Source organism: Parus major, chromosome 21, assembly GCF_001522545.3.
Source record: "Parus major isolate Abel chromosome 21, Parus_major1.1, whole genome shotgun sequence".
In the NCBI taxonomy this organism is placed as follows: Eukaryota; Metazoa; Chordata; class Aves; order Passeriformes; family Paridae; genus Parus; species Parus major.
The window spans coordinates 6,421,232-6,433,343 of record NC_031789.1 but is presented as its reverse complement, the minus strand read 5'-3'; the positions used below and the strand labels follow the sequence as shown (position 1 = coordinate 6,433,343).

Below are 12,112 nucleotides of genomic sequence, written 5' to 3'. Positions count from 1 at the left end.
CCAGCTGCTCCAGTTCAACCCCCTGGGAATGCCTTTCTGCCCCCAGCTGCTCCAGTTCAACCCCCTGGGAATGCCTTTCTGCCCCCAGCTGCTCTCAGGTACAACTCACAGACAACAAAAGTTGAATCCTATTTTCTCAGCAAGTCTGGTGTTGTTTTCCAGAGATTTTAGGGAGCAAAATGGGAACCCCTGGGAGCTGCTGGTGGGTGCAGTGAGTGCTTTCAGCAGGGAGGAGGGGCCAGCAGGGAACAACCCACCTCCAGGATGAAGGGCAGCACGGGGATGAAGGTCCTGGTGCTCTGGGACAGCAGGGTGAGGGCACGGATGCAGTGCATGCGCAGGGGGTAGAACCGAGACGTTGGCACCAGTCTGGGCAGGAAAAAGAAATAAAAATAAATGATAACAAATTGATAGAGGAACTGCACCTGCAGCCTCCACTGACACAGGAAAGCATTTCCTACCCTGCTGAAGAAATCTGCTCAGCAACCTGGGCTGCTGAAGCCATCCCATAGCCGGAAATAAAATTCCCAGAGGAGGAGGAGGAGGGGGAAGAGCCTTGACTGACTTTCACTCATATTTCAAATAATTAAGGTAATTAAGACAAAAGTTGAGCCTGTCAAAATTACTGAGCAGAATCACCTCCCCCAGGAGCAGGCAGAGAATGGAGAGCAACCCCTAAAACTCATTTCTGTCCCATTCTAAAGCTCCTCACTCAGTGACCTGCACTTGAAGTCACAGAAGCCTCCAGCATTAAAAATGTTGTTTTTAAACCACAGCTCACAGATGGCAGACCCAAGCTGATAAATGAACCCCTCCCTCCCCAAAGGACTTGCTGAGCAATCCAGGAGAGCCCACAAAATCAAAACGTTTGACCAGGCACCATAAATCAGCTGCATCCCCCTTCCAAATAGTGAAATAATTATCACTGGACCCATTACAGAAATAAATCTACTTTGCACGCCTGCTCTGGCACCTCTGGAGATGACGAAAGCCATTCTCAGGAATTAATTGATCAAGGAATAAAGCTGCTAAGTGTATGGATTTACTGTAAACCAAACCCATTCATTTCAGAGTGCGTGGCTGTGCCACATCCTGGGGCTGGATGCACAGGGAATGACAAACACTGCTGGGACCAGCTCTGCTCAGGGAGCTCCAACTGGGGACTGGCAGGGTCCCCAGTGCCTTCCCATCACTTGGAATGGCTCCTGCCCTTCTCCCAGGCTGTTGGGAACAGCCTCAAGGCTCGTTTGATTTGTCACAGCCCATCCTGTCACAGCCCTGGTGGCCAGAGGGGACACAGCAATTCATCCTCTGCTCCAGGTCACCCAGGCTGGCCCTGCTTCCTTCCCTGCACCTGCTGAGAGGCTGGAATGCACAGGATCCAAAAATCCTCATTTAACCACACACACCAGGGAACAGCTGCATTTCCACAGCTCAGACTGGGAGCAGGGCACAAACCCGAGCAGGCAAGGCCAGGAAAAGTTTATGGAAAGAGGGATACCAGAAGCGGAGCTTCTGCTGCTGCAAACACCCATCAGTGAGGAGAGGGCCAGCACAGGGGTTAAAAGCAGCCCAGGGAGGATGGAGCAGGTCCCAGGGACACAGGGACACTGTCCTTGTGCTGGAGCCAGGCGCCACCTCCCGGCACAGGGGACAGCAGGGAATGGGATTCTCCTCCCGTCCATCCCTCGGGATAAATCCCACAGCACACCAGGAGCAGGAGAAAGGGATTGCAGAGGTCACCAGTGTCCTGTCCCACCGAGCCACAGCATCCCCACACCTGCCAGTCTGCCTCCTCGACATCCCAGCCACCAGCCTGGCTTGGGAAGGAATCCAGGTGGGATCTGTTTCTGTTTCCCCAGTGCTGGAATCACAGAATCATGGAATGGTTTGGGTTGGAAGAGACTTAAAGCTCATCCAGTGCCATGGGCAGGGCCACCTTCCACTATCCCAGGGGTGCTCCAGGTCCTGTCCAACCTGGCCTTGGACACTTGCAGGGATGGGACAGCCACAGCTTCTCTGGGCAATCTATTCCAGGGCCTCACTACCCTGAGGAGGAGGAATTTTTCCTGATATCTCATCTGAAGCCACCCTCTCAGTTTAAAGTCATTCCCTGTGTGTCCTGTCCCTCCATCCTTCAGAAATCCTCTCTCCATCTCTCTCGTAGCTCCTTTAGGTCCTGGAAGGCCACAGTGAGGTCACCCCAAACCCATCTGTGGGGGTTCCCAAACCTCCAAAGCCTCGCCAGGCAGTACCTGCAGCTCATGCCAGGCTGCTGAAGAACCTGCTGAGCCTCTCCCCACTCCCCTCTCCTCGGCCCCAGATCCCTGATTTATCTGCTGGACAGGTAGGAAGCCACCTGGATCCATCCTAGGAGCAGTGGGGAAGGCAGGAGGGATGTTTGCATCCTCTTATCTGATCGTTTAAATCTGCTTATCTTCATCACTGCTGGGGAGTTGCTCCAGCCCTGGGTTTTAAAGCTGAGAATCTGGTTAACAGAGCTAACAGGATTTGGGAGATCACCAGAGATCCCAAAATTCCCTCAAAGCTCGTTGTTAACAGCCACCTCAGAGCACAAACATTTCATTCACACAAACTCTGATGGGAGGAGGCAATTCTCAGCAGACATCCTGAAAATAACAACTGTGTCCCACTTCTTCAAATCCAAACAAACAGGCACCAAAAATGCAGCTTCTAAATGTATTTACAGAGCTGCAGATGAGGATTTTCTGAAGCAAGGCAGATCATTTTCCTTGCAGTTACAAGGATAATCTGCTCAGGTTATTCAGACTGAGACTTTTCTTACACAAAGAGGAAAGAAGAACCCATGCCACAACTCTGTCAACACCTAAACAGCTGCTCACACACATCTTGGGCTGGAAAAATTACAATTAAAAGCAGCTTTGATGGCCATTCATGGTTAAATCCAGATCACATAACTGTAAAATAACACAAAGCAGAGTAAAAAGAATTAAGAATTCTACTCACTTGATACAGCCAATAATGACCTGTGTCAAGGGGTAGATCAGGGGCTCCAGGACCTCACTGGGGTGGATGGTGCTGAGAACTCGACACCAGAAGTACAGGCAGTGGATGTACTGCCAGTTATAGACTGACTGGAAGTTCTCCTGCAGGAAAGGGGGAAAAAAATAAAGGCAGAAATTTGAAAATGTGGCTTTTGACAGGTGCTCACCCTGCTTCCTGCCCAGGCTTGTTTTATCCAGGACACTGCAATTCCCAGGGAGGAATAACAACACTGGAGCTGCCATTCCCAGGGCAGCAAGTTCACTGGGTACCAGTCAGTGCCTGAAGGAAATCAAGTGAATAAAACCAGTCTGGTGCCCAGGTGTGGCTGTTATGAGAAGGATGAGCTCCAGCCTCACAGCAGGCACTGGCATGTGCAGGCACAGGGAATCCCGAGCTGATCACTGGAGCAAATGATCAGCCCAGCACTTTTGGGAAAGACATCACCCAGGACAGCTTCATTTTTGTAGCTGCAGGGTAGAAGTGGCAGGCAGCAGAGCACAGCTCTGGCTACCAGCACTGCACCAGGCCAGCAGTGACACGGTGACAGCAGTGACAGAGCCAGCCTGGCTCAGCAGCATGGCCAAGAGTGGCCCAAGGCTTGCACCAGGACATTGTTTTCAAGACTCTGGGCAGGTGCTGCAGCAGCTCTTAGTGCCAGATTGAATAAAAGCCCATCTGGAGCAAGAGTCCCTGAAGGAAACCCTTCCCTAAAAGTTCTGTAGCTCCGCGGGTATTGCCCAAAACCACAGCAGGCTGCACTCACAAGGTGCCTCAGCCCCCACTTGTGGATTTTTCCAGACTTTCAAGGCCCAGCTCATCTCTTCTGCATGGAAAAGCAGGATGCATGTGTCCTGAGACAGGGACAGAATCCTTTAATTGCAGCCACTGGACCAAACCTTGCAGCAGGGACTTAAGCCAAGGCACAGCTGGACATGGCAGGGCTCTGGCAGCTCTCCCCAGGTCACTGAGATGTACCAGAAAGCTTTTCTCAGCTCCTCCTGCACAGGAACAGACGAGCAATCTGCTCTGGTAATCACCTTCCACCACCATCCCCTGCTCCATTTAAACAGGCTTAGTGCTTGCATTTGGACATTTTGGTGGTGCCATTCCCGTGTGAAGTCCCTCCCCAGCTGTGAAATCAAGTGGATTTACTCCCTGTCTGGGCCACAACTGAGGGTGTAAGGAGCCAGTGCAATCCAATTAGGGGATCTGCAGCCCAGACTCCATTTATCTCTGCTTATTTATCCCCATGTCTGACCAGCCAGGAGATTTAGCTGGGCACCAACCCTGCCCTGTTTGGGGGCAGCTGAACTATTAATCTGGGGGGTCTGTTTTGCTAAACAGGACTAAATCCAGGATTAGCAAGCTGACTCAGATTTCCCAGGTCAGACTGGAGGTGGCTGAAACCAGGGCTGCTCCCCAAAGCTGCTTTGTTCACTTAAGTCCTTTAAACAGCACGGACTTTGCTGGGGAGGTGCAACACCCCAGGGTGGCTCCTAAGCTGCTTTACCTGCAGGTTTTGAAACAGAGGCTGCAAACAGCAGCCTCAGAGTGGGAAAAGGGCGTCCAAGGTGGAAAGTGCAGCACAAACTCTTGAAAGTAGGAGAGAAAAGCAACTCCCACCCTGCAGGAGGGTTTGGGTTCAAAGAGACCTTAAAGATCACCCATGGGCAAGGACAGCTTCCTCCACCCCAGGCTGCTCTGAGCTCCATCCAACCCAGCCTTGGACACTTCCAGGGATGAGGCAGCCACAGCTGCTCTGGGAAATCCATTCCAGGGGCTCCCCACCCTCCCAGAAGGAAGAATTTTCTCCTGGTATCCAATCTAACCCTCCTGTCAGTGTGAATCCATCCCCCTCCATCCTGCCACTGCAGGCCCTTGGAAATAGCTGGACAGAGCCTTTCTCCAAGACCCCTTTCAGGTCACCCCAAAGCTTCCATTTCTTCTCCTTCCTGGCTGAGATTTTAGCACAGACAACTCCCAGATGCTCCCTGGAGCCCCAACAACGGCTCCCCCACCACCAAAGTGGTCACTGCAATTCCTCCTCTCCACACATTTCCTCCTAGGAAGGGGGAGAAAATTCCTTCCCCACCAAGGAGGGGTGCCTACCTTCTTCCTGAGGGTCATGGCGCTGCGCAGGTGGATGGCCAGCTGGCGGATGTAGATGAAGGTGTGCTGGTAGGAGGTGTGTGTGTCCAGGGCCAGCAGCTCCGTCAGCGTGCGCTGCATGAAGTTGATCATGGGCAGCACGTTGGGAGAGGTGAACCTGGAGTTCTTCACAAAGGCAATGTACATTTGCTGTGAGGGGAAGAGGAGAAACCACCATGAGAAACAGAGCAAAAAGCATTCCCAGACCCCTCTGCCCCTCCCTGCTGCGTCCAAACTGTCGCTGTGCCCTTGACTTAGAGATTGATGAGACACACACTTCCTTAAGCAGCAAAAGAAGGTGTCTTTATTAATTATAGCCCGAATTTATAGGGTTTTCTAAAAGCATTGTGCCTAATTCTAATTGGTTGGTAACTAGTTGTTGCCTTGATTGGGTATCTCACTAGAGGTGGTTATGTGCTTGGAAGCATCTCTTTTTAGATACTGTTCACATTTTTAATGAATCAGGATAGTTTTTATAGGTGCTGTTAACAGTTACAGTCTTAGAATTCTTTCTCACCAGAATAATCAGATTTTCACTGTTACAGGATTTTACTCTTATGGGAACTTAGCAGGCTAGCTTGCTGGAGTAGTAAGGCCTGAACTATGTCTTACAAGGCCTTTCTTTAGTAAGGTTTTACTCAGAAAACCAGGGCTGAAGTGTTGCTTTAATGACAGAAAGGAATAACCCAGCCTGCTCCTTCCCAGGGGACACAGGAGTGTGTTCAGCTTGGAGATGTCCCCACCACTGCTCAGCAGCAGGATGACAAGGCTGCAGGAGGGTCTGAGGCACACCTGGGGATGGCTGGGCACAGCTCTCCTGCTCAGGTGCCACTGAGGCAGGAGAATTCACTTGGGAACTCAGCTGAAAGGTCAGAGCAGCTCAGGAGGATGTCAGCATTCAGGAAAGCCCTCAGGAATCTGGAAGATGAATATTCATCAGGCACCAGAGACCTCCCCTGCTCGGTCTCTGTGCCCCCAGCAGGAAGGGCAGCAGTGGGAAGCAGGAATCACCCTGACCTGACAGAATTCCTGCCCTGTTTGGTTTTCTGGAGGCTGCCAGCATCACCTCCAGCAGCAGGTGCCCATCTGCAGCTCAAGGCTCTGAGATATTTGCGCATAACATGAGGAAGAAAAGGTGCAGATGTCAATAAAAGCCTGGCTTACCTTGAGCAGGGGGCTGAGGTAAACCTCCTTCTTGTACCTGCAGATCTTGTTCAGCACCAGGAAGGCCAGGACTCTGACTGTCTCCTCCCCTGTGCTCCACAGAGTGATGGTTTGCTGGGGTCAAACACAGAGACAGGTGAGTGAAGCCACAAAGAGCTCCTTGCTCCACAGACAGGCCTGAACCTCGCTCCTTCCCAGCAAGAAGGCAGCCAGGAGGCAGGTGACACAGAGGTGACACAATGTGCTGTCAGTCAGTCACTGGCAGCCCTTCTGTCCTCACACTCTCACTGGGACACCACACAACAGCCAAGGCTGGTGTTTCCATGATCAATAAAGGAACCTGTCCAAAACCAGCACCTCTAAAACAAACACAACTTTTATTTCTGTGGTTAAATACTCATTTAACTCTCCTGAGTGACTCCACCTCCCCAGGTTCACCTGGCCCTGGCAGGAAGCACCTGGTGCCCCCAACACCAGTCAGCTCCCCTGCAGCGATGCAGTGCAGAGCAGAGAGGGCTCCTGCAGGGCTGCAAAAGCCTTCCCAGAAAAGCCTGCAGCAGCCCTTCAGCTGTGAGGTGTGCCAGCCTCCCAGCCCTGCGTGATTCCAGTCATCTCCAGCATCAAAGGCTTCCCTGCCTCCTCCCAGAGCTGCCTTGCAGCTTGCACTCAGCTGTCACCCTGCTGCCCTGGGTGTCTCCCCCGCAGCTCCTGTGTTGTTGTTCACGCTCAGCAGTTGTGACTGAGCTGCCACAGAAATATTCCACCCCCAGCTCCCCGAGTGGAGAGGCAGCACAGACATTCCCAGGGCCTGGCAGCAATTCCTCCATCTGGGAGCAGGAAGCAGCTTCCCAAAACACCTCCCTGGGGAGCAGCAGCTACAAACAGAGCCACCCACACACTCACCTCAGCCTGGCATCACCTCGTGGCACCTGGGGAGAGGCAGGAATGCTCTCCAGGAACAACAGCAAAACGCTACAAGGGACTGAACTGCCTGGGGATCCAGCCCAAATACCACAAAAGGCTCAGCTGAAGGGGGGAAAAGCCTCTCAGATGCCAATGGCACATCCCAGCACGTCCCCTTACCTTGAGGAGGGCCCGGCACTGCTTTGGGAAGGACAGGTAATATGGAACTGTGGAATTCACGTGCTGCAGGACTGCTGCACCCACTGAGGCCTCGGTCAGGCACGACAGCAGCTGTGGAGGAGAAGAAAACACCCCCAGTTTGCAAGCAGGGCTCATCAGCCCTCCCTTTCTCAGCTGCATTTTGCTGCTTCCAAACACTCCTTGGTCAGGAAGGAGCTCACAGAAAGCCCAACAGCTGGATCAGGGCAGGAGCAGACACAGGGCAGCTTGAAGAGCTGCCCTGCAGGTCCCTCAGCCTGAAAATGGGAGCTCAGGCTGCTGCAGCTGCATGGCTCATGGCCCCTGAGCTCATCACACAGCACCTCCCTTGTGGACACTGCAAAATCCCATTTTATCTGCAGTGCAGGACACCAAAATGTCACCTCACTGCCAATGGCCAAAGTCACCCTCAGTCTGCACAAGGAAACATCACCTGAGCTGGCTGACAGCACACTGGGCTTCTCCAGGATTTCTGTGGGGGAAGCTGGAATACTTTGGGTATTTGGGTTAACTCTCTCTCAAGGAAAGGTTTTGACAAGCAAATCTTGGTGCTTGCAGCTTGTTCAGCTCAGCTGACTGCAGACAAACCCAGTTTCCAATCTGAGGACAGGGAGAGCTCCGGGTGTCCCTGAGAGAGGCTCTGCCTGGTGCAGCCCCAGCTGCTGGAACCAGCACAGACGTTTTGTCCACATTCAATCTGCCTCCTCCTTGCTCTGCAAAGATTCTGGACTGAGCAGACTTTGCCAAGTCCCTGACACACCAAAAGGAGAAGATTTTGTTCAGAAATTGTGCCAGAAAATCCACTGTGCTGAAGGCTGGGACTGAGGGCTCTCAGGAGTCAGCCCAGGCACTGCATTCCCAGCTTTTCCTTGTCTGCAATCCTCTGCTGCTGGAGAGAGGCACCACAGCTTGACGGAAAATGAAAAAAAAAACCAGCTCTCCTGATCAAATTGCTCTTTCTGCTAAGTCATTGTGCCAGCTCCCAGCTGAGGGACAGCAGCTCTTGGGTTGTCTCTCCTGCTATCCCTTCCCTCAGCTGCTGAAGAGTCAGTGTTTTAGCGTTGGTTTGATTTTAATATTCCAGTTTGGGGATGCTGATGAAGCAGTCTCAAGGAAAAAAAATAAAATAAAATTAAGTGGGGGCAGGAGTTTCCTTCAGAAATAATCCACAAATTGTCTCTAACACCAGAAATTTTGGATGGATAGGATGGAACATTATCATAGTCAGAGATGCCACATGTGAGATCAGCAACAGAACATCTCAGTATTTACCTCAAGTGGAGAGATCACAGCACCAAAAAATGAATTAATGATGCAGAGCGCAGGAACACAGACTGCAAACTACTTTAAAGCCTATTAAATATTAATCTTCCAGACAAATTAAAACACAGAGAGCTGCCAGAATGTTAATTCAACCCTTCTTTACTGCCTTATCTATCCTGACCCAAGCATCCTCTGAACCTCCAAACTGCTAATTGGACCAAACAATTCCAAAACAACACAGGGAAACAATGAACACAAATTTCAGAGGGGCAAACCCCATCTGCTTCACTCCAAAATATCCTAAAGAGCCCAGCATGGCACAGACTGACCCCACAAACAGAAAATGATGCTATTTCTTACTTTTATGGTACAGCCAAGATAAACTTTGATGTCCAGTCGTAGCTTTCCCCAGAGGGGGCTGGTGGAAGGGAGAACCATTCTGGAAAGGAGCAAGAGGTGGGTTTAGCTTTAAAAAAAAACCCAACCAAATAAATCAGATTTCAGCAGCAAAATGAGCAGTGAGATCAATTCCTTGCACCAACAACTGCCTGCAAAGCATGGAGTGAACTGGGGTCACGCTCTGGTGACACAGCAGGGACACTGAAAGGTTGGTCCCTTCCTCTGAAAACTGATTTCCAGTGCCTGAACTGTCCCCTGAGTGCAAGCCAGGCAATTCCAGACCCTCCTGAAGCCACACATCTCTGCAAATGCCTGCAGTTTGATACTGCAGGGAGCACAACTGGGGGGAAGAAAAGAAGACCCCTGAGAGCATCATCAGGCACTCAGTGATTGGGAAGAGCTGGCACCTCTTTCCCAGGGTCAAAGGCAGCTCTGAAAATCCCCAAAGCTTTCCTGAGGTCTCAACCCCTCCAGACTTACTTGAGTTTGTTCTTGGGGGCTTTGGGGAGCAGCAGCTTGTGCAGGTAGAGGAAGAGGTCCCGGATACAGAAGGACACCAGGGCATTGAACACTGGGTAAAACAAGCCAGGAAAGCATTTGTAAGTGATTTTCCATGTATTCCTGGTTCTCCTAATGGGAAAAGGGCTCCCTGAGGAACTGAAGCCAGTAATTTCCATGGCAGAACTCCAGCATTTCCTTCTAGAAATCCCCAGTTTGCCTTCTATTCAAATTTTTTATCAAAGATTAGAAGGCACAGCGGCCACCTCTCCAAGGAAACAGCACCAAGAACCCACCCTTGAAAGGAAAGATCCCAGAGCAGCACAGCAAGATTAAGCTCCTTAATGAAGGGAAAGGGTGAATTAACTCCTCCCAGTGCCCATCTCCCCTCTCTCCCACAGCTCAGCTCCCCCAGATGATTTCCCTTCCCTCACCTGCAGTGTCAGTCACCTGGAACTTGCTGGGGTCGCCACCACTGTCACCTTTGGTGGTGGCCACAGCTGCCTTGTAGGCTTGGGTGATTTCATGGAAGAGTTTTGGGGTGAGATTCCCCTGGGGAAAGAAGAAAAGAGGTTGCTGAGGAGGAGAAGCAAGGGATCTCCTGGAACTCTGAAGCTCCTGACTGGGGCAGGAGTACTGGAACTCACTGGAGCTTTGATGCCAAAAAGAGCTCCGTGCCCAAGCATCAAGGCAGGTGTCAAACTCAGTGGCCTTCACCTCTCCTAAAATTGGCTTTTAATTGCTGAGGCTTGAGAAGTAATTAATTAGCTGCAAGCGACTTCCAGTTTGAGCTTCATTCCCCTCAGCTATTCCATCGCTAAGTATGTGACTAAGAAAGCTCCTGGAGTTGCCAAAGGCTTAGCAAGAGGATGAAAAATCCAAATTTCATCATTCTGGCCTCTTCTGAGCCACATTTCTGCAGCTTCTCCCTCATATGGAATTGAATCTTGCAGCCCAAGAGAAATGACAGCCATGCTGAAGGCACAAGAGCTCTGGGGGCTTGGGACATACATTTTGTGCCAGATTAACAAATCCCAAACTGGCCTTTTATAGGCAGGGCAGAGAACACTCCAGTGCTTTGTGCTGCAACTCCCAGCTCACCTGGGCAGCTTTCTTCCATTCCTCCACCATTTTCAAGCTCACATGGATGAAGGAAACTTTCTTCCTTTTGACTTTTTCTTCTTCTTCATCTTCATCATCTTCATCACTGGCTACCTAGAGAGACCAGCAGGAGAGACTGAGGAAAGGTTTCTACAACTCCTGCCTGGCCCCAGCTCCTTTACTGAGCAGCTGATGAGGAGGGAGGCAGGCAGGGCTGATTGATTAATGCTGTTGCCAGCACTCTGTGGAAAGCAGGAATGGTTTGGATGGGATATTGGGAATAAATTCCTCCCTGTGAGGGTGGGGAGGGCTGGCACAGGTGCTCAGAGCAGCTGTGGCTGCCTGTGGATCCCTGGAAGTATCCAAGGCCAGGCTGGACAGGGCTGGGAGCAGCCTGGGACAGTGGAAGGTGTTGGGGCTGGAACTGGGTGACTTTCAAGTTCCTTTCCAACCCAAATCATTCCGTGATTCAGGGCTGGCACTAGAACACAAACACTGCACATGGATTTAATTGATCCCAGCATTCCCAAGCAGGTACCTCGAGTGTATCAGGGGGTCTGTGCAGAGCCTCCTCCTCCTCAGAGCTGTCTGAGGCATCAAAATCCAGCAGCTTGCGATCGTTCTCCTCCAGAAACTTATAAAACTCGGGGTCTCTGTCCTTCAGCCTGGAGAGCTGATCTTTGTGTTCAGATGCCTTTCCCTTCTTCCTGCTGGGAGAAACTTAATTGTTTATTCTCTGCCCACAGTTCTGCTGAGGCTCTAAGAAAAACATTTCATTAATGATTAAGAAATCTTGATAGCAAAATACCAGATTGCACTGGGGTAGATGAAAATACCTGGAAAAAAACATCACAAATCTCTTTCTCAGTTATTGGGAATTGCTCCAGGGAAGGGGACAGCATCCCCTTCCAATGCCTGACCATCCTTTCCACGGAGAAATTCCTCCTGATGTCCAACCTGAGCCTCCCCTGGTGCACCTGAGGCCATTCCCTCTCCTCCTGTCCCTGTTCCCTTCGAGCAGAGCCCCACCTGGCGCTGTCCCCTCCTGTCAGGGAGCTGTGGAAAGCAAAAAGCTCCTTTGCTCCAGGCAGGAGCCCCCAGCTCCTTCAGCTTCCCCTCCCAGCCCGTGCTCAGCCCTCACCTGCCCGGCCGTGCCTGCAGCCCCTGGGCCGCCTTCCCGCTCGGCCGCCGCCGCCTCGCAGCGCCCTGAAGGGCCCGGCCGCCCTCCTCCTCCTCCTCCTCCTCCTGCCAGCCGCCGTCCTGCTCCGAGTCCGAGCCGGCAGCGAGGAACTCATCCAGGCTCAGCTCTGCCAGCTTCCTGCGGGGGGAAAGTGTGTGAGGGGGAAAGAGAGTGTGAGGGGGGAAAGAGTGTGTGAGGGGGGAAAGAGTG

The 12,112-nt window shown here is 51.7% G+C and overlaps 1 protein-coding gene across 1 annotated transcript in view; it reads right to left on the bottom strand.

Moving 5' to 3' along the window:
* The window catches only part of NOC2L (NOC2 like nucleolar associated transcriptional repressor), a 20,236-nt gene that overhangs the window by 7,488 nt on the left and 636 nt on the right, over positions 1–12,112 (bottom strand). The window contains exons 2-12 of the mRNA XM_033519373.1: positions 11,864–12,040; positions 11,261–11,432; positions 10,723–10,836; positions 10,056–10,173; positions 9,604–9,694; positions 9,085–9,163; positions 7,423–7,533; positions 6,340–6,453; positions 5,137–5,325; positions 2,989–3,128; positions 227–369 (exon numbers count right to left, since the gene is read on the bottom strand). Of these exons, the coding sequence (XP_033375264.1) occupies positions 227–369; positions 2,989–3,128; positions 5,137–5,325; positions 6,340–6,453; positions 7,423–7,533; positions 9,085–9,163; positions 9,604–9,694; positions 10,056–10,173; positions 10,723–10,836; positions 11,261–11,432; positions 11,864–12,040 (1,448 nt within the window). The remainder of the gene's footprint in view (positions 1–226; positions 370–2,988; positions 3,129–5,136; positions 5,326–6,339; positions 6,454–7,422; positions 7,534–9,084; positions 9,164–9,603; positions 9,695–10,055; positions 10,174–10,722; positions 10,837–11,260; positions 11,433–11,863; positions 12,041–12,112) is intronic.